Source organism: Carcharhinus amblyrhynchos, chromosome 2, assembly GCF_965287045.1.
Source record: "Carcharhinus amblyrhynchos chromosome 2, sCarAmb.v2.hapA, whole genome shotgun sequence".
NCBI classification, from domain to species: domain Eukaryota; kingdom Metazoa; phylum Chordata; class Chondrichthyes; order Carcharhiniformes; family Carcharhinidae; genus Carcharhinus; species Carcharhinus amblyrhynchos.
Genome location: NC_137325.1, coordinates 11,529,673 through 11,552,717, shown reverse-complemented (window position 1 = coordinate 11,552,717; position 23,045 = coordinate 11,529,673). Strand labels below are relative to the sequence as shown.

The following is a 23,045-nucleotide window of genomic DNA, read 5'->3' as shown; positions in this document are numbered from 1 at the left end:
GGATGGAAGGTGGTTTGCATAATGGACTGGGTTTCATTTGCAACCCTTAGTAGTTTTTTGCATCTTGGGCAGAGCAGGAGCCATACCAAGCTGTGAAACAAACAGCAAAGATGCTTTCTATGGTGCATCTGTAAAGGTTGATGGCAGTCATAGTGGATATGCCAAATTTCCTTAGTCTTCTGAGAAGATAGAGGTGTTGCTGGGCTTTCTTAGCTGTGGTGTCAGCATGGGGGGACCAGACAGGTAATCTGAACACTTAAAAACTTGAAGCTCTTGACCATTTCTATTTCATCCTCGTTGATGTAGACAGAGGCATGTTCTCCACTATGCTTCCTGAAGTCAATGACAATCTTTCATTTTGTTGACATTGTGGGAGAGATTATTGTCGTCGCACCTGTTCACCAGATTCTCTATCTCATTCCTGTACCCTGTCTCATCGTCACTGGCGATCTGACCCTCTACATGGTGTCATCAGCAAACTTGAAAACTGAGTTGGAGAGGAATCTGGCCACGCAGTTATAGGTGTATAAGGAGTATAGTAGGGGGCCTGAGAACACAGCCTTGTGGGGCACTGATGTTGAGGATCATTGTGGAAGAGATGTTGTTGCCTGTCCTTACTGATTGTGGTCTGTGGGTTAGGAAGTTCAGGATTGAGTCACAGAGGGAGGCGTTGAGCCCCAGGCCGGATGAGTTTTCTAGGAGTAATGGTGTTGAAGGCTGAGCTGCCATCAGTAAATGGGAGTCTGACATATTGATTGGTAATATCTCACACATGCTGAAGATTGGGGGGGAGGAAAATGAGGTTCAGATTCTCCACAGTAACATCTAAACAAATGGAGATTTTGGGTTTTCGGTACAGAAACTGCTCAGCAAATATTACGGAATTCAGTACTGTATTGGGCCTTTTGGCTTCAGATTGTTACTCAAACAAGATTCAATGTAAGGCAATCCAGAGATGGAGCAAATAAAATGGGCATCAGAAGTTTCTTCAATTCTGCATCTAAAAATAGAATGTAGTGTTATACTAAGTCACACAATGAGTGCTGCCATTTATTTTTATAACTTTGAATACCTTACCTGCATCATATTCAACTGGTAAGATCCTGTTGGAACTTTGGCTGCTTTTTAAAAAAAAGGCTTTGGATTTGAACGTTGCTTCCACCCCATAAGGAGGAAATGGAGGAGGCTGTTTTTTTTTCAATACTTAGTGAGGCTGCATAGAATATATTTGTTTCCCAGACTTGCACTGCTAGTTTATGAGCCGAGAAGTCTTAAAACTTCTCCACGTGTTACTATATTAGATGGCTGCAGTTCTTGCCAGGAAATCATAGAATCCCTACAGTGCAGAAGGAGGCCATTCAGCTCATCAACTCTGTACTAACTCTTACCCAGGTTTATCCCTTAACCCAATGTATTTACTTTGTTAACCTACACTTAAGGGGCAATTTAACATGGTCAGTCTATCTACCCTGCACAGCTTTGGACTGTGGGAGGAAACCCACGTGGGGAGAACCGTCGCCCAAGGCTGGAATTGATCCTGGGTTCCTGATGCTGTGAGGCAACAGTGCTAACCACTGTGCTAGCCGAACTGCTTCAATTGAAAATCCCCAACTCATTTTCACCAGAAAAAATGTGTTTTTTATACCAATCAATGTCATCGTGTCTTGAATTTCTTTTAGCTGGATCCTTCCAGACACAAGTTATAAGTTTAAAAGTATGAGGAATTTAATGTTGAATGCGATCTGAGTGTTTCTGGAAGTAACATTTCACAATAGGTAAAGCCAGTTAAGGTTATTCATCATTTTTAAATTGTTTTGTTTACAGGTTATGAAGGAAATGCAAAGTGCCCTGAACACTGCAGCAGCTGATGATAGTAAACTGGTTTTGCTGAGTGCTGTAGGAAGCGTCTTTTGTTGTGGTCTTGATTTTATTTATTTCATTCGACGATTAACAGATGACCGCAAAAGGGAAAGTATGAAAATGACTGAATCCATCAGGTATGCATTTTCCAGGATTAAATGAGAAAATGCTGAAAACGCTCAGAAGGTCATACAGCACCTGTGGGAGAATTAACATTTCAGGCTGACAACCTTTCATCAGAATGGAAAGAAGTTGCAGATTTAACATCCTTGAGCAAGTTCAGAGCCAAATAAATTGGGAGGGGGAACATCGGGAAGAACAAATGAAATTATTTGTGATAAGAGTGGAGGGCAGGATTTGTTAAATGATAAAAATAGTGATGCAAAAGAACTGAGATAATGATGAGATAAGATACACAAGATGTGTCCAGAAGAGGTATAAATGACAACAGCAGAATCAATGCCAGCATATTCTGCTTGGGGAAAATGTGGTTGGTAATTACGGCATGACTCCTCTAATTGTTTATATCTTAGCCGTACCTATCTTTTTACTTAATGTGCCATTATTCTTTCTATCCCTTTCCTTGATGATGGGTTCTTCCTTAAACCAATAAATCTGTAATATTTTACCCATTCTGATGAAAGGTCAACTATCTAATATGTTCACAGCAGGCAGAATTTTATAATCCTCTGCGAGTTTAGGGGAGGGGCTGCTTGAGAGGTGGCCACAATTTTGGATGCAATTTTAAGGCCTAAGGCAGCCGGCCCAGCCTCACTCCAGTTGAGGTACCTAAGTGTCAATTATTGAGACTGGTGGGAAGATCCTCAAGTGGGGATGGGTGTGCCTATCTTAAAGACCTGCTTTCCACATCAGGTACCCACCCTGTAATGTCTGCTTCTTTGGTTGCTTCCTCGCATCCCCTGCCTTCCTATCACCAATCTCTCTCTCTCTCTTTCCCCCCCCTACACCAGCCTCACCTCCACTGAGATTCCTCCCTCCCCCACAAACACACACTTAATGGGTCCTGGTTTCTGGGATTTACAATCTGAGAAATGCTTGTCATTCCAGTCCTGGTCACTGCCATCACAGACTGCAGAGCTGCTAGTGGAAGTCCTGTCTCCCGCCAATTAATCCTCCTCAGAGCATTAAATGACCACTGCTGTGATCAGTGGGGTTAATTTTCCCAACAATTGTTTGGGTGATGGGGTGGGAAATGCTGCCATCTAAAAGACCCTGCCCAGTTTCTGCATAGATGCATCTGATCTGGAGAATAATTCCAGCATTTTCTATTTTCCTTTTAAAGTTTCAACATTCCCAGTATTCTTTTGTGTATGCACCTTTTAGTGTTCTGCTGCCTGACATTGTCATTGGGACTGTAAGTTTCTCATTTAAATGTAAATGCAAAATACAGTCAATTAAAAAAAGTTTAAGTAATCATTAGAAACATAACTATAATGATCTAAGATTTTAGTCTTGTGAAAAGAAACCATTTAAATTAGTTTGGCTGTTCTTTCAGATGGTTGGAAAATCTGAACATATTTAGAGCTTTGTTTGGAATAGTTTTTTTCTTTGAAAATCTATGATCTGTAAAAGTCATGTTTTTTTTTTGTTGATGTGGGAGATTTGCAGAAGTCAACTAACTTTGGGATTGATTTGCATCAGAGGTTATCAATATTATGTAATTAGACATCTTGTACCAGTGGTGTTTAAACTATCAATTTACTAATAGCCTCTTAAAGTTACATATATCTGCAAACTATTAATAGAATAGACTGAAGATTGTTTTCTTTTCTTTTAAGGAGTTTTGTCAATACATTTATTCAGTTTAAGAAACCAATCATAGTAGCTGTGAATGGTCCTGCAATTGGCCTTGGAGCTTCCATATTACCTCTTTGTGATGTGGTATGGGCTAATGAGAAAGCGTGGTTTCAGACTCCTTATACTACTTTTGGACAGACTCCAGATGGATGTTCATCGCTGACGTTTCCCAGAATAATGGGGTTAGCTTCTGTAAGTTGATGTTTATTCTCCAACCATCAAAGATACTGTGTGTACTCTCTTAAAATATTGGAACTTTTAGTACAAAGCATTCAAAGGTAACACCATTCAGTGCTAAAATGGGTTAAGGCAGAGTGGAAGCTACTTGGTTATGGACCTGCCCTCCATATACACAAACATACACACCTTTTTGAAACCAAACATTTTAAACTAAAATTAGGCATCTGTTTCAAGGCTGGCTGAATCAAAGGTTTGTGATGGGACGGACTACAGAGAAATGCCCATGCTTATCTAACATTAACCATTCAGATTATCAACAGAAACAATCCTGGAAATATTTACTGGATGCCATAAATATGCTTTAGGATAGGCAGAGTAGTACTCTTGCGATACTTTGTAAAGTAAAAGTAAAGTTTATTTATTAGTCACAAGGAGGCTTACATTCACACTGCATTGAAGTTACTGTGAAAATCTCCTAGTTCCCACACTCCAGTGCCTGTTTGGGTACATAGGGAAAATTTTGCATGGCCAGTGCACCTAACCTGCACATCTTTGGACTGTGGGATGAAATCGGAGCACCTGGAGGAAACCCACGCAGACACAGGGAGAATGTGCAAACTCCACACGGACAGTAACCCAAGCCAGGAATCGAACCTGACTTGACCTAACAACGACCCAATACTGGTATTGAACCCGGGTCTCTGGCATTGTGAGTCAACAGTGCTAACCGTTGTGCTGCCCAGGGTTTGTATTTTGAATTGGGCCTTAAAAATGGCCAAGAACCTACATAATAATGGCTTCCATTTATAGAGCAACTTTGTCAAAAATTGATTCAAGTTGCTTCACAGCATCACGGAAAAAGGGCCTCTGGGCCGAAGGAGGAGAAAGTTTAGATTTTAATCTCCAAAATTTTTGTGACTTTAGATGTGGGATGTAACACACTCCCCAGGTTTTAGGACAGGAAATGAAGGTTTGAGTTGCAATAGCAGAACAAAAGCTTTGGCATTTTTTTTTGAGGGGGACAATGATTATAGCTTTGAAAGAAGAATGGGAAATATTTTACAATTATAGTTCTTGGTGATCGTTTCTTTGCACTGATTGAATAAGTTGGCTCTTAAACCAACTGACTACATTAATGATGGATTAATTACTCAAATGATGGATAATTACTCAAATAATGATGGATTAATTACTCTTCACTCAAAGGGTGGTGAATCTCTGGAATTCTCTGCCCGTTGAAGTGGTGGAGGCTGCCTCGCTAAATATATTTAAGACGCAGGTTGATAGGTTTTTGATAGGCAAGGGGATTAAGGGTTATGGGGAGAGGGCGGGAAGGTGGAACTGAGACACGACAGATCAGCCATGATCTTATTGAATGGTGGGGCAGGCTCGAGGGGCTAGATGGCCTCTTCCTGCTCCTATTTCTTATGTTCTTATGGATAAAATGAATAACCTTCTAACTTTTTGTACATTAACCTAATATATTGATACAATCGTACGTACTTGAACTGAAAACTTTGCTACCCAAGCTTTTCTGTTATCCAGTACATAAAGTACAAAAAAATGCTAATGCATTTGCATCAGTCTTCAATCAGAAGTGCCAAATTATGACCCATCTCTGCCTCCTCTGAAGATCTCCAGATCACAGATGCCAGTCTTCAGCCAATTCGATTTGAGCCATGTGATATCAAGAAATGTCTGAATACAAAAATTATTGTCCCTGACAATATTCCAGCAGTAGGAATGAAGACTTGAGCTCCTGAACTTGCCGTGCCCCTAGCCAAGCTAGTTACAAAACTGGCATCTACCCAGCTTTGTGGAACATTGGCCAAGCATGTCCTGTACACAAAGCAGGAGAGATCCAACCAAGCCAACTACCACCCCATCAGCCTGCTCTCGGTCATTAGTTAAGTGATGGAAGGGATCACCAACAGTGTTATCAAGTGGCACTTGCTTTGTTCACTGCTCAGTTTGGGTACCACCAGGGTCATTTGGCTCCTAATCTCATCACAACCGTGGTTCAAACATGGACAAAAGAGCTGAATTCCAGAGGTGAGTGTGACTGTCCTTGACATCAAGGCAGCATTTGACCAAGTATGGCATCAAGGAGCCCGATTGAAAATTGAAGTCTGTGGGAATTGGGAAAACTGATAACTGGTTGGATTTATGCTTAGCACGAAGGAAGATGGTTGTGGTTGTTGGATGTCAATCATCTCAGTTCTAGGCCATCGTTGCAGGAGTTCCTAAGGGTAGTGTCTTAGGCCCAACCATCTTCAGTTGCTTCATCAATGATCTTTTCTTCATAAAGTCAAAAGTGGGGATGTGTAATCATCAGTGAACAATGTTGAGCACTATTTATGACCCCTCAGATACTGACGCAGTCCTTATCCAAGTGCAGCAAGACCTGGACAATATCTAGGCTTTGGCTGACAAGTTGTAAGTAACATTTGTGCCATACAAATGCCAGGCAATAACCATTTCTAACGAGAGAATCTAACCATTATCCCTTGACGTTCAATGGCATTACCATTGCTAAATCCCCTACTGTCAACATCCTGGGGGTTGCAATTGACCAGAAACTGAACTGGCCTAACCATATAATTGCAGTGGCTACAGTTGCAGATCAGAGGTTGGGAAATCCTGCGGTATGTAACTGAACTCACCACCTGACTCTCAAGTCTGTCCACGAGGCACAAGTCAGGAGTGTGATAGTCTTCATGCCTGGATGAGTGTTTTTCAAGAAGCTTTACACCATCCAAGACAAAGCAGTTTGCTTGATTGGCACCCCATGCACAAACTTTCATTCCCTCCACCATGGTGCACAGTAGCAGCTGTGTGTACCATTTAAAAGATGCACTGCAGGAACTCAGCAAACCTCCTTAAATTGCACCTTTCAAACCCATTACCACTATCATCTAAAAGGACACGGGCAGCAAATAGATGGGAAAATCACCACCACCTGGAAGTTCCCCTCAAAGCTGTCCACCAACCTGACTTGGAAATATGTTGCCGTTCCTTTGCTATCAGTAGGTCTAGAGCCTGGAACTCCATCCTAACAGCACTGTGGGTGTAACTACACCACCTGGACTGCAGTGGTTGAAGCTTGCCCCCACCTTCTCAAAGGCAATTCAGGATGTGTAATAAATGCTGGCCTAGCTAGCAAAGCATACAACTCAAGAATGAATTTATAAAATAATTGTGCTTCACTACTGGGTCATGAAAATAAACTTTGTAAATCAATTTTATGCTTCTGTGGCAGTACTTTGGTGACGAAGTTGCAGACTGATACTTTTAATTTGCATATAATTATGCATTTTAATACAAATTTTCATACTATTATACCTTTGCAAAATGTAAAGCTATTATTTTCTGTTTCAGGCGTAAATTTGTACTACGTGAATGGAATTTTCCAGCATTTTTTGTTTTTGTTTCAGATTCCAGCATGCTTTTACCTAAATTTATACTGTTGGGATCATTCTACTCCTGTTATCTTGCTGTATTTCGTCTTAATTCCTTTCCACCTTGGCTTATTCACTTGGAAAAGTCACAGCAGTACAGAAAAAGAGGGGAAATCTACTTGCATCGCCCTTATAGTTCTTGGGTGACAACCCTCCTTCCCCATCTCGGATCCAAATGGCAAATTATTCTGGGGTTTTTACTTCCTTTACCCAACACAGAGGTATTCCTCCTGCTAGCTCTAAATTTCCCTTTAATATTTTTGTATCTGTTTTTCTTTGTACTACTAATTAGTAATTCATTTCCATTATCTCTGTAAATGTTCACTGCCTTGTGTAACAAGCTGGAGTGTCATCTAGAGTTGTATCAAAATCTTAATTCATTGGTGTCACTTGTCTGACCTGTTGGCTTGTTAATAAAGCACAGGGAGCCCCTCTGAAGCCGCCTTAATTATGTGATGTGCCAATATTTTATAGAGAAGTTTTTGTTGGAAAAGTTTTTCTATAAAAATTGAGACAAGTAATTTCAAGAATTTTCTTTTTTTGAATGACTACAACCTTTTTTCATCCATCTCCAACGCAGCCTTCAATACCTTGCCATATTTTTCTAAATTCATACCATGGCAGATAGAAGTTGAGTTGTAGAATTTGTGGAGAGTATGTTGGTATATCCTTGTATAAGGTTGATTGCTGAAGCTGATATGTGTGATGCTTTTGTAATTTTGTTTTGAATAGTCGCATTTCATGGTAATCAGTGAGGAAAAAGTCTTTTGGACAGGTGGTGCTTGATAGTTCCAGAGAAGATGGAGATAGTTAGATATAATACAATTTCTCTAAGTTATTTTCATGGATAGTGAGGAGACCTGTACTAATATGTCTTTATATTTATCATTTGCACTTGGGCAAGTTCACTAACTATCAGATTTCTCGCCATTAACCATCCATTCGCTCCTCTCTCATCTGCTTCTTAGAGTGGGCCGTTCTCTCCTTCCCCCTCCTTCCAATTGTTCGTTACTAAAATATAAACCTATAGTTCTGGCTGTTTGCTCATAGAAAAAAGGTCGAACTTCACTCAAGAACTCAATTTAATAATCATTCAATCTCCTATTACTGAATCTTTTTATTTGTTTGTCTGCATACAATCACTGATGTACAGAAATAATGATTTAAGTGCCAACGTGAAGAGAAATGAAAAGTGTTGTGTATTGTATTTTTTCTGTCCCTACTCTCCCTAACAATCCACAGATTGCTCTTTCAAAACTGAGATTCTTTTTAGAAACTGATGCCATCCCTTTCAGTTTGGGTGTGGATCCAGTTAAAACTACTTCCAATGCTATCTATGAGAGACATGTATTAAATACATTTTGAAAATGGAAACTTTTGATGCATTTGGGTGGGTTGGTTCCTGAGGTTGTGGATGAGCAGCAGTGGGCATAATAGTGCTTCCTTGCATGTTCATATGTAGATCATTGTATTTGTGGTCAAGTTAAAGTAGATTATACTTTGTTTGGTATTGGGTATCCTGTCAGAAAGAGAAAAACCCATTAATAACTCATAACCCTTATTCCAAAAATTACATTCTTGGAAAGACAATTTTACCTATCTGACCATAAACTTTCCTCCTTGCTGTATTTGTGGCATCCATGTATATTGTAATATTTTGTACTATATAGATATACAAGGCCAATGTGGAGTAAATGGTGAAAATGTTATGCATAAATAGTTTATTCAGAATGTTAATTAAGATCGCTTTCCATTTGTACTAAGGTTGCTTTTTTTTTCCCCACAGGCAAATGAAATGCTGTTCAGTGGACGAAAGTTGACTGCGCAGGAAGCATGTGCAAAAGGATTGGTATCACAGGTTTTCTGGCCAGCAACATTCAGTCAGGAGGTTATGGTCCGAATTAAGGAACTAGTCGCGTGTAATTCCCTTGTAAGTCAGGAACGGTAACTTCCAGTATTGCTCAGTATGCAGCTCTTTATGGTCTGCAAAGTGCAACATTTTACTTCAGATTTCATGTTCCTTGAAAATTTATACATTTTACAAGAACCACAATTAATAATAACATGTACTTAACAATTCTTTGTGTGTAATGTATAGTAAAAGATCACTGATATGTAGGTGAATAATGTTTCTGCTAACTAATGGAAGGACGTTGGTAAATATTCATGGAATGTTAGTTATGGTTGCAATCAGTACTATGTGGAACATTTTTTTATTTGTCATTGGTTATGCACCTTGTCCAAAACAGACCAATTTTTCTCCCCACCATTTATGGACACTCAGTAATTTGCAAACTTACACTGTGATATTACGAAGATGGAACAGCCCATTTCTGAGGCTTCCTCTTGCAACTGAACAAAGAACAGACTAAGCACACTAATAGAAACTAATTATTTTGCTCAATAGATTGCCCTGGACTTTGAAAACATGCCATTCTGTTGTCACTGAATTCTTTTGTTTCATGTGATTTCAGACTTGAGTCCCACGTTTGGTGCAATTATAGCTGCAAGTTCATACTTGTCTTACTAACTTATCGGCAACTGCCCTACTGATCAGAGACATTCATTGCTTTGTTGTGGGTTGACTCCCCATTGTTATGTAATATATGGCAACTAACTGAGACACTGACTCCCCAAGTCCCTTTATATAATAAAATAATACTATAGCCCTGAAAAGAATCTGTTTACATCATCTAGGTACTTGAAGAATCCAAAGCTCTTGTCAGAAATGCCATGAGGGGGGATTTGGAGCAGACCAATGAAAATGAATCTGATGTTCTGAGGAAAATCTGGAGCTCTTCTCAGGGGATGGATTCTATGCTGAAATACCTACAGAAGAAAATTGATGAGTTCTGAATATGTGCTTTATCATTGGAAATTCTTTTCCTGCTGGGTTGTCCCTGGTGGCTTACAAATGCCCTCATTTAAAAATAGAGGGATGGGAGAAACTGTAGAAAGACGAAATTCTCGAGTCACATCTACTCAGAAGCAGAGGAGCAAAGGCTGGACAATGGAAGCTGAAAATCCCAACTAGTACTGTATTGTTGTCATTCAAAATGACGACAAAGGAAAGCTATAAGGGTGTAATGATTGGTGTGCACTACCAAACTTTTCAGTTGTCTTTGTTTATCCAGTAGCTTTTGTCCTTTGTGATTACTGCACTGTATGTTACTATGCTTTCCAAATCCAAATGCAATAGGTGTTTGCGACAGGAAAGCTTGGAAAAACACTCAGCTTAAAAGAGGGGGAGGGAAGAAAGACGGGTAATAACCAGCCTCCTCCTCATTGCCAGAGAGTATGTAAGGCTGGTTTAAATTAAAAATAAACACTCTCAAAAAAAAACCTAAAAGGTCATAGGTATCTAGTTTGGGGAGAGGATTATAAATACCTCAACAACAACAAAGAACAAAAGACAAGTCTAGTTTCTTACAGTGGATCTAGTGTCTGACATGAATCCTTAAGTCTATACATATCCCTTTGAAGAGTCTATGTGTACATGTTAAATGTGCTCAGGAGGTGTGTAGTAAATGTTTGACCCAGTTCTGGAACATATTAATACATTATTATCCAATAAGCATGAAGAAACCACTGGCTCTTTAAGAAAAACTTGCCTTGCAGTATTAGTGATTCTTTGTGGATCTTATACAAGATAAACAACATAAGTTAAAGATTAGTTTTAGTGTTTTTAAAGTGTAAGCTTTTTTCCTCATTGTTTTAATCAACTATAAATGTATACTTCTGTTTCTGGGTGAAAGCGATAAATTATAGAAAGAGCTTGTGTTTTCTTTGCCATTTAAATTGATATATTACACCAAAAAATGCTTTATGTATTCATAACAATGGTTTTAGTACCACTTTAGAAACATTTTCTTAATTTAATAAATTAAAAAAAATTCCTTTTGGCACACTATTCAAATCAAAACTCCTTTCAAAGACTACCTTGAAGTAGGTGATTCTTGTGTCAGCTTATTTTATGATACACTATGCGATATTCTTAACAGTGCCCCATGTAAATAGTATTGTGCATTCCTTTTAGGAGTGGTTACTAATTCCTGTTTGCAGATATCTCACTGGATATAGATATCTGCATTTGCAATCTTCTCTGAATGTATGAATGGAAATTAAATCTTATTTTTGTACAGTTTATTTGTTTGTACTTAGAAATGATCACCTCCCCTTCCCAGTGGAGAGCTGTACATTGTGTAAATCTGCCTTTACTTTGGATTGGTACAGTATTTTTGCATCTGTGGGACCTACTTTTGTTCAGTAGTTTAAACTATATTATAAACTGTACAATCTGTAAAGTTTTATAGGTTAATAATTAAAATGAGCTGTGAAAAAAAAATCTGGGTAAAATAAAACTAATATTTCATATTCAAAAGTGCAGCTAAATTGTAACACTTTGTGCTTTCCATGCTTGACTTTGTGTCCCTACCTACATGCATGTACGTACGTACGTACATACTGTTAATTGTAAGATTACAGCTTTGAAAACTTTCAACAAATAAGGTTAGGAAATTGCAAGATAACTAGGACAGAAAAGCTGCTGCTGTATTACGTTTTACAACAATCGAGCTTTGGGAAAATAAAACCCACAGATTGCAGTTTCAGCAAATACGTAGGTTGGTAAATATGTACAGAGAAGCAATTGTTCATTCTGTAGGGACATCATTCTGGAGAGATATTGGATTTTTAATTGAACTTGCTCATATATCAGAAATAACATTGGGCCTGATTTTAACCCATTCACTTATACAGAGTTAAAATTGGTCCCATCATTTGGAAAGTTGGTTCTTATTTTCTGTTTAGGGAAATAGCATGAATTAAATATTTCTATATTTTTCTAAAGATCATCTAAATTTGCCATAGTTAATTTATGCCATTAAAGTTTGTATTTGGATTGCTTTATTCAACAACTACGCTGGTAAGTATTCAAATACATTTTGACATTTGGACTTAGAAATCTTTTTATTACTATAAGACAGTATTTTTGTGAAATGAAAGTGATTTTCAATGAAGACAAGTTTCTGATTCAAGTTAATATTGCTTAGACATGTTGAGTATGAAACCATATGTAAATTTGTAAATTAATACTTTGGGTGTTAACCAGGTCCACCAAAAACAACTGCAATTCTCACTTTTATTACATGGTCCACGATAATACCTCAAAGTATTAATGTCTTTTGAATGAAGCGCTGTCTTTAAAATTGCAAGTTGCATCAATACTACCTGCCTAGTCAAGGGTGTTTTTAAAAAAATAACATTCCATGGAACTACTAAACGGCAGAGGAGTTCTACATTGACTTGACTATAATTCATCCTTCAACATAGGATGATTAAGGATGGGCAATAAATGCTGGCCTAGTGTCAATACTGACATTTAAAAAAAATCACCAGTGCAAAGTGTCTATAGTGTGCATAACTTTGACTCAGAGTTGCTGAGCTGAAGTCTGTATCACAAATAATATGGAACATCAGAGAGGAGGACAGTAACCTCAGCACTTTGTTTCAGGAGGCAACCACACTCTTTGGAGCGTTTATCAATTATCAAAGACATGAGGATGTGGTTGAGTTTCAAGATATGGGAAACCTGCATGTAATCAAAGAGGAGCTTCAGGCCTTGACTTTGTCTGACAGGCACAAGGTGCTTGCTACTTTTGTGGATAAGAAATGCAGGGGGGATGAGCAAACTGACTATGGTTCAGGATACTATTAAAGGGAGGTGGGGGGGTGGTGGGGAGTGAAAAGAAACATGGGAAATGATAGAAACAGTATAGTCAAGAGGGATAGATGCTGTTCTCTACAGTTGTGGCTGGGAGCGCCAGAGGTTGTGTTTGATGCATGGTGCTACGGTTAAAAATGTTTCCTTGTGGCTGAGGAGGAACTTGGGAGGGGCAGGATCCAGTTGCCAAGGTCTGTGAAAACCAGTGATAGTGAGAACCAGAAATTATATTCTAAGAGATTTTGAGTTGGGAACAAATTAAAAGACAACGTCTAAGGTAATCATGTCTGGTTTATTACCTGAGCCACATACCAATTGACATAGGGTCAAACAGATTAGAAAATAAAGTATAGCTCACTGGTAAGGGAAGGGGGCTTTGATTCTTGTGGCACTGCCATCAGTACGGGAGGGGCGAGTTGAATAAAGCTCTTCCAGTGGAGTGGGTGGCACCTAAATTGTGCTGAATCAGTGTCTTGGGTGAAGGGGGATTGAGATCCAAAGGGAAACATCAAAACAACAGAACAGAGTAGCAGTGTAGGTATGTGTGGACAGGAAGGAACACTAGTGAATAAGGTCAATGCAAGGAATAGCAGTAGATAAATGAAATATTCTTTGAATACACAAAGCATCTGCAGTAGGATAGATGGAACTTGTGGCACATAGTTTAACTTTTTAAAATAATATCTTGAAGATAAAATTAGCACCACATAAGAATTCCGTGAGAACAGGAGATTTGTTCTGATTAAAACATCATTGATGTTTTAAGGGGAATAGAACAGAATCTCATCTGTAAAACTCAAATGGGATTCTGCCTAGCTATAAGTTATCAAATGTGGGTCTCTATGCAGTCTAGTTACATGCCCAGTTAAATTAGTAAGAGAGAGACCATATTGTGTGGATTAACAGTTATTTAGCTTGGAGTCAGCGTGTCAGTAAGTAGTAGCCAATACAAGTTTGAGAAACATCCATAGATTCTGCTGTGAACTGAGCCTGTCTAGCTCTGCTTCTGATATATTGTGACAATTATTTCTCCTTTTTAATATATTGTAATTTTTGCTCCTGTTAAATTTGACATTCGGATGAATTGTCAGTAGTCTTTTACATATCGTACATACGTTGTTCAAACCACATGAAACTCTCTGCCTTGTCAGCAAGTGTTGTTGAATCCTTACAAGTTATGTGACCAGCGAATAAAAGTGATCTCGATTTGTTTCATCTGATAGTCCATTAGATATTTATTTAGTAGTGTGGTCTGGCAAGTCAGAGATTTCCATTGTCACAGACAATTTGTATTTCTTCACAAATAAATTCCTTTTGCATGGCTGTCTTGGCTTCTTGGTGATGCAGTTTTCTTTTTAGCTGTTGGGTTTATGTTGTGCATCATGTCAGTGTTTTTTTTTTGCATCAAATACAGCTGCCAATTTAGCTGAATCAGTTTCATCCCAATTCTTATTGTGGGCTCTGCCTATAACAAAAGATAGTGCTTCATAGATGATTGAACTCAGTGACTTCCAAGCTTGGTTAATACCAGAATCAGTGTTTCCTGGTTAAACCTTTAGCGTGTGACAATCATTCTGGTGACGGTTCTAAGTGCATGTATTTGGCACCGCTTGTACAAGGGATATTGATTTACGAAGGGTCATCGTGTTTGGAACTGCAAATCTTTCAGGGGTTTACCTTCACTGTGCTACTGACAAGAGTGGTCAGTGCCTCGATATGCATTGTAGTAAGTGCAGGTGTGACAAATGCTGGCCAGATCATGCCTTCTAGCAATAGCCATGTCAATGACCAGACCTTAGTTGACCCCATGATGTCTTGTGTTTACCTGAAAGATGTTGGTAACAAGGTCATTCAAGGCTCAAAGCTCAAGATTGCACAACCTGAAAGTAGCCAAGACAGCCATACAAACGATTGGGAACTTGTGTGCAAATAAATACAGGGTCAACTTACAGCAAGAAATTTAAACTGCCCTGGACAATGGAAACTTTCCAAATTATGTATGAAGGAAGCAAGAGGGTGCTTGGTCCTACTATCATCAAAGCTATCATCAGGCTGCAGGTGGCAAAATACTCATCAACAAAAGTAAACATATGTCCTGCTGGGCTGAATGTGATGGAAGGCTGTACTCCTGTGAGACTAACATCTCCCAGTCACACTCTCCTGCAGCTTCTTGTCATAATGCATTAGAAGAAAAATGCCTAGCCATAGATTGCTTAACAAGCTGATACCTGGCAAGGATGGAATCCCAGCTGAACTGCTCATGCAAAGTCCCATCTATTCCTTCACTTTTTTAATGATCTCTTTCTCTGCTTAAAAGTATACTTCATTTCCCAAAACATGAGGCAAAATCATTGCACCACAGAAACAGAAGAAACTACAACTACAGGGGATCCTTAGCATCATGAAAAATGCCATTGCTCAGATTATACTTAAAAGACTTCATCTCCATGCAAATAAAAGTGTACCTGGAAGCAGAGTGTTATTTCTGTGTTGGCAAATCTACTGTGAACATGACCTCCACATGCCAGCCACATGGAAGTGGTAAGGAACAGGGTTTAACTCTTTACCTTGCTTTCATAAATCTCATTAAGTCATTCAACATGGTCAACAGAACAGAACTGATTTTGGTGAAAATGTGCTTCCTGTTGCTTCTATGATGAATGCACTGTACTGTACAACTTAATTGCTCCACTTCCAACTGTTTGAATGAAGAATGGAGTGAAATGGACTCCAATTCCCATTTGGGCATTTTTCTTTTCTATGATCTCTCCTGACCTTTGCCTTTCCAGCATATATGGAAGATATCTAATTGTGTACTAGGTCACACAGCAAGTTCTTCAATCAATCAAGCCCAGAAATGGCATGTCATATACCACAAAGCCAATTGGGTAATGCAGTCCTTGCATTCAAAACCTGCCTCACTGGTTTACGACAAAAGGATAGATACATTCACACAAAGAACTACAGCCATCCTGAATTGAATGGGTCTTTTTGAATCAAAATGATTGCATTAATGCCTGGGGATGAATGTCTTAATAGTAAGCCAGGCTGTGGCTAATTTACCCAAATCCTTGTTTCTTTTTTGGAGAGGAATGACAATTGTGAGAAGTCGGATAGTAAGACAGCCATATTTGTCCCTTTTTTGTAATTTAAGTGTTGTCTACAGAAAGTAAAACATAGTAACAGCAGAAAAGGCATTAATGCTATGCATTAAAGGAACAACATAAAAGGAGGCTGAACCACTGTAAGGTCTCGAAGCCTGTTTTTTTTTACAGGTCCACCAATAAAGCCAGCTGACCAACTGGTGATGAGACTACAAGCAATTAACTTCCTGCAGAAAGTCAATCCCTAACTTTAGGATATAAATTCAGCTGCTGATTTCACCTAAACAACTCTTCAGGAATGAAAATGCCTCCAAGTACAGTATAGAATGATTGTTTTTCAGCTGAGTAAAAAATATGCAGAAGTGGCTCCCTCGTGAGCAGGACTGGGAGTGCTAGGTTTGCTATATATTAATCAAGACATGTGTGCAGTACAGAATACAATTTCAAAGTTTGCAGGTGATGCAAGTTGAGGAATATAAACAATGTTAATGCCTACTTCTGAAAATTCCCTCCAGCACCTGGTCAGGTACATGGAGGGAGAATTTAGCATAGCCGGTGCACCTAATCAGCACCTCTTTTGAACTGAGGAAACCAGAGCGCCTGGAGGAAATCCACAGAGATAGGGAGAATATGCTGACTCTGCACAGACAGTGACCCAAGCCAGGAATTGAACCCTGGTCCCTGGCACTATGAGACAGTAGTACTAACCACAGTGCCACCCCCAAAGACATTGTTGCAGACTTCAAAAGGACATAAACAGGTGAAATGGCCAGACACATGATAGATGCAATTTAATGCAGGATACTTCTAGTATCCTCAACTGAAGAACAGGATTCTCAGCTTTACATTTTTGTTTTCAAGCTTTTAATAATGTTGATCCTTTATAAAATACTAGGCTTATATAAAGTGACTAGAGAAGTTTGAGTTGTCCTTCTTGGAGCATAAGATTGGCTAAAGCTGGCCAGAATTATGACTGGTTAAAATACAGCAAGGAAAAAGTTTTTCCAGTGATAGAAAAGTTGACAACCAGAGGTAATTATCAAAAGAGAGAGGCATCTCAGAGGAACAGTTTTACACAGCAAATTGTTTTGAATTGGAATGTCCAGAAGAGTAGCATCTGAACAATAAATACATGGAAAAGAAAAACAAAATTACTGGATTATGAAGAAATAGGCAGTGAGCAGGATTAACCAGTACAGGTATAATTGACTTATTATAATCCTATAGCTAACCTATTGAAATGTCACCGAAGGCGATGAGAAGTCTGTTCTGCTTATACCATGTGGTCCTGGTACACTTCCTTTTCAGGAAGCTGCATCATCGAAAGTGATGGTTGCCAAATCTCTCCCAGCACAAAGCAGTGATTGTGTCTCCCAGTCGTCTTGCTGTACTTATCAAGGCAAGGATGTAACAAGAAATTGCCTCTATTTCTGCAAATAATGCAATACTGATAAAGAATGTTATTGCAAGAACTCAACTGAATGTTTTTGATTATTGTCACATGTACTAACATACAGTGGAAAGTATTGTTTCTTGCACGCTATACAGACACCACATACCATTCATGAAGGAACCGAGAATGCAGAATGTAGTGTTACAGTCATGGTTAGGATGTAGAGAAAGATCAACTTAATGCAAGGTAAGGCCATTCAAAAGTCTGATGGCAGCAGAGAAGAAGCTGTTCTTGAATCTGTTGGTATGTGACCACAGACCTTTGTATCTTTTTCCCAAAAGAAGCAGGTGGAAGAGAGAATGTCAATGGTGCATAGGGTCCTTAATTATGCAGCTGCTTTGCTGAGACAGCAGGAAGCATAGACAGAGCCAATGAATAGCAGACTGGTTTGTGTGGTGGATTGGGCTACATTCATGACCTTTAGTTTCTTGCAATCTTGAGCAGAGCAGAAGCCATACCAAATTGTGATACAATCAGAAAGAATGCTTTCTATGATGCATCTGCAAACGTTAATCGTGGTAGCTGACGTGCCAAATTTCCTTAATCGTTTGAGAAAATAGAGGCGTTGGTGAGCTTTCTTAACTGTAGTAGCAGAATAGGCGGAAAACAAGGACAGGTTGTTGGTGATTTTGACACCTAAAAACTTGAAGCTGTCGATCCTTTCTACTTTGTCCCTATTGATGTAGACAGGGGCATGTTCCATGTTCTCCTTTATGCTTCCTTTACAGATGTGTGGCTGGAATGGCTACACCAGTGCCAAATAAACCCAAGTCTTGCCAGTATCACCTGCGTGACATGAATGAACAGAGAAGGAGGCAATGTGAAGGATACGAAGACCAATTTTATTGTTGTGGTTGTCTAAGAAGTTTTGAGGCATGGTCTTGGGTACAGATATAAAAGGCAGTAGGCTTCTTCAGACTGAACCATGTCCTCCACTGGGTGTGAGACTCCCTTTACATCATATGGGCAGCACTGTTTCCCAGTCCTAAATACCCCAATACTACCAGGCACAATAACCCTGCATTTTCATACTACTTTCCACAGCCACCATTGTCTCAAAGCACTTTTCAGAATTATTTCATTGGCTGTAATGTAGTCACTGGTTGTAAATGATCATCTTTGGGGATTCAACTCCAGTATGCATTATAGGCTATTAAAATTAGCAGTGTGGCACAGTATAAAAGTTCCACAGCAGAGAAGATACTTGTAAGTATTTAGTAATGTCACTTCATCCAATTTGCTTGCAGCTACTTGTATGGCTCATTAAATTCAGAAACATTTAAATTTTACATATTACTTGTCTTTGAAGATAATAACTTCATCTTCTTACCTGAGGCTATTATACAGTGACAATATACTTCCAACCTTATAGCTTAACAAAATATACAGACAATACCAATTAGTTCCCTATGCAATTATCTGTAACTTTATGAAAATCACTGAATGTGACTGTTACCATGTAGGTCAAAGTGATCACATAATGTCACCTTGCATGTTTGCTGCTGCCAAGTTAGCACTTCATCCACACATACAAATACAGCAATCAGTAAAGTGTGACATTCTGGTATCGTTAGGAGCCAAAATCACACTTGTTCCTCCACAATTGCTTTGTTACATTTTTTAATTCCAATTAATGGGGCTCCTAAGGCATTTAATAGGTGTGCAAAGTTCCTACACTAATTGATATTTTCAAAATTACTAACCTGAATGGTACTAAAAATATCACCCAGCAGAGAGTTCAGGCTGTAAGTAGGTCATGCCAACAGCTAATTATTTGCATTACCAGCAACAATTTCAGAAGAGGATGACTTCATGCCAAACAAGCAGATTTGTTCACCCAGCATTCCCAACTGACAGAGTTTCAGCCAAGGCCAAATCAGCCTTGAAATGGCTCGAGCAGGGCATAGCCATTATCAGTTGTGATTCTGAATCCTACAGTGCAGAAGGAGGCTACTAGGCCCATCAAGTCTGCACCAACCACAATCCCATCCAGGCCCTATCCCCATGCATTTACCCTAGCTCGTCCCCCTAGCCACTAAGGAGCAATTTAGCATAGCCAATCCACCTAATCAGTATGTCTTCGGAGTGTGGGAGGAAACTGGAGCACCGAAGAAATCCATGCAGACATGGGAGAGAACGTGCAAACTCCGCACAGACAGTGCTAATGTTACGCCGTTGTTTAAGAAGGGTGCCAGGCAAAAGGCGGGGAATTATAGGCCGGTTAGTTTAACGTCTGTGGTAGGTAAAATGTTAGAATCCGTCATTAAGGAGGAAATTGCGAGGCATCTTGAAGGGAATTGCTTGATAGGGCGGACGCAACACGGTTTCATTAAAGGGAAGTCGTGTCTGACAAATTTACTGGAGTTCTATGAGGATGTGTCTAGGGCAGTGGATAGAGGAGAGCCGGTGGATGTGGTCTTTCTGGATTTTCAGAAGGCGTTTGACAAGGTACCTCACAAGAGGTTATTGCAGAAGGTCAGGGGACATGGAGTTGGGGGTAGGGTGTTAGCGTGGATAGAGGATTGGTTGTCAAATAGGAGGCAGAGAGTGGGGGTCAATGGGTGCTATTCGGATTGGCGGTTGGTGACTAGTGGGGTGCCCCAGGGGTCGGTGCTGGGGCCTCAGCTATTTACCATTTATATAGATGATCTGGAGGAGGGAACCGAGTGCAGGGTGTCGAAATTTGCTGATGACACCAAGATTGGGGGAAAGGCAAATTGTGCGGAGGGTGTGGAGAGTCTGCAGAAGGATCTAGATAGGCTGGGCGAATGGGCCAGGAAATGGCAAATGGAATTTAATGTTGGCAAGTGTGAGGTGGTCCACTTTGGTAGGAAGAATGGTAGGAAGGACTATTACTTACGTGGCGAAAAACTGCAGCAGGCGACGGTGCAGAGGGACCTTGGGGTCCTTGTGCATGAGTCGCAAAAACCCAGCTTGCAGGTGCAGCAGGTGGTCAGGAAGGCGAATGGGATGCTGGCCTTCATAGCGAGGGGGATTGAATATAAAAGTAGGGAGGTCTTGCTGCAGCTGTATAGGGCATTGGTGAGGCCGCAGCTGGAGTACTGTGTGCAGTTTTGGGCGCCGCACCTGCGCAAGGATATTTTGGCCCTGGAGGGAGTGCAGAGGAGGTTTACTAGGCTGATACCGGAGTTGAGGGGATTGAGCTATGAGGAGAGGCTGAATAAACTAGGCTTGTACTCGTTAGAGTTTAGAAGAATGAGGGGAGATCTCATTGAGACGTATAAGATGATGAATGGGATGGATAGGATAGAGGTGGAGAGACTCTTCCCGCTCAAAAAAGACAGTAGGACTAGGGGGCACAGCCTCAAGATAAAGGGGAGGTGGTTTAGAACGGAGTTGAGGAGGAACTTCTTCACTCAAAGGGTGGTGAATCTCTGGAATTCTCTGCCCGTTGAAGTGGTGGAGGCTGCCTCGCTAAATATTTTTAAGAAGCAGGTTGATGGGTTCTTGATAAGAGAGGGGATTAAGGGTTATGGGGAGAGGGCGGGAAAGTGGAACTGAGCCACAACAGATCAGCCATGATCTTATTGAATGGCGGGGCAGGCTCGAAGGGCTAGATGGCCTACTCCTGCTCCTATTTCTTATGTTCTTATGACCCAAGTTGCGAATTGAACCTGGATCCCTAGCACTGTAAAGGCAGCAGTGCTAACCACCTAAGGGAAAGACATCTATTAAAAGTGAAAACACTCAAGGAATGCAGCTCACCATTCCCCTTTCCCATTCCTGACCTGCTTCAAAGCACAAATTTGCTCCAATTCTCTTGGATCCATGGGAGGCAACCCCTCACAAAGTGGTAAGAAAATCCCTCCTCTTTAAGTCTCTCGCCACTCCACTGCCCTCTCCTGATCCCTCAAATTCATCTACTCACCCTCTCAATTGGGCCTGATGATTGGCTGGTACTTTAGACAGGACTTCCTCTCAAAACAGGAGCAGAAGCACTGCCTCCAACCATTCGATACTGTCCCCAGAGTTAAGTGGCTCGTAGGCAATAGTCAGGATCATGGGTAGGTCTCCCTTGTCCTGGGGAGACAGGAATTACAGCACTGTGCCAAATCACATCCCAAGAAATATAGAGATTTAAATTATGTACTGAAAGCAAAACAAAACGTTGGCAATAAAGGCAGGCAAATAATTAAGAGAAAGGAAATAAAAACTATTTACAAAAAAGCTCCAACATAATTTCCTTGAAGGAACAGGACTCCAAATTATTATTTTTTTTGAGTTCAGCGCAGGCTTGGTGAACAACCAGATTTATATGCGCTAAATGCAATTTACATTAAATACTCAATCTTTTATGCTAGTTAGACCAATTTGTGGCAAACTTTGCCCAAAAAAACCTAGAGCATTTTATGAAAGCACTCCAGTTAGATGAATCCAGTAAGAATTCATGGTTCTTTAATATTATGCCTATCACCTACAAAGCCAGGAAAAAGTTATTTTGGGATAGATTGTTGGATTTAGATTTGACAGACTTATTTCTTAGTTGTTGGTACTTTGGGCAAATAGTTCCATGACGGCTTATAGATTCTTCCAGCATGCAAGGAGACCACGCAACTCATCATATCTATGCCAACTCTTGAAATTAATTCCTGTGGTAACTTGACAAAGCTAGACCAATGTGTTTTGATGTTTAAATCTTCTTACAAAAATATACAATAAAAAGAACAGCATGAAGACAGAACCTGGCAGAAGCTATGCACAGGTCCCATGTGGCTACAATAATAACCTGCAGATGATGTGTTTCTGTATATCACACTTACTAAAGACAGCAGTATACATATTCAAATGGAAAGATGCTTAGTGCACCCACAATAACTCCTTCCTCCTTAATTTCAATTCCCTTAAGGAAAGAAACATAATGACACTCATGTCTCAACTATACTCAATTCTTTCAGCAGCTTTGTGACTTCGCCGCAGGGTATTGCTGGAGACGCAAGACACTGGTGAGGCTTGTTTCAGTAGAGCTGGGCTTGTGGATGCAGGAGTAGGTTGGATGCCTGTGAATGAATATCCTTCATCCTCTCCTGGGATGTTCCAGTACATCATGAACCATTTCCTGTCAAGTTTCCACAGCAGCATTGCTCTCTGCTGTGTGGTCCAGAAATTAAGTTGTCTCAGAATTGTGGCACAAATGAATGTGATCCTGGTGAACTTTGCCATTAGTTAGTTTCACCACTAAACTTTGGTTGAGAATGACTTCAAGCAGACAATGCTGGTTACTGCCAAAACTCCTTACATAGACAGTCATTTGGATTGGAATGTTTCTCTCTAGCACGGTAGCCATGCATCTTCTTCTGCTTTTCTTTGTGAAGCAACAGATGTAGTGACATCAACACTATTGAAAAGTCTTGCAGAAACTTTCCACAGTAATTTACCATGCCCAGAAATGACCTGAGCCTCAGGCATACATCTGGGGTTTGGAGCTTCTT

At 40.0% G+C, this 23,045-nt stretch overlaps 1 protein-coding gene across 2 annotated transcripts in view; it reads left to right on the top strand.

Annotated features, from left to right (window-relative positions):
* Positions 1 to 12,123, top strand: part of cdyl (chromodomain protein, Y-like) — a 189,792-nt gene extending 177,669 nt beyond the window's left edge. For both annotated transcript variants that reach the window (XM_080202092.1, XM_080202087.1), the window contains exons 4-7: positions 1,825 to 1,997; positions 3,660 to 3,870; positions 9,103 to 9,246; positions 10,014 to 12,123. In XM_080202092.1, coding sequence (XP_080058218.1) covers positions 1,825 to 1,997; positions 3,660 to 3,870; positions 9,103 to 9,246; positions 10,014 to 10,172 — 687 coding nt within the window. In that variant the 3' untranslated portion in view covers positions 10,173 to 12,123. The remainder of the gene's footprint in view (positions 1 to 1,824; positions 1,998 to 3,659; positions 3,871 to 9,102; positions 9,247 to 10,013) is intronic.
* The last annotated feature ends 10,922 nt before the right edge of the window (positions 12,124 to 23,045 follow it).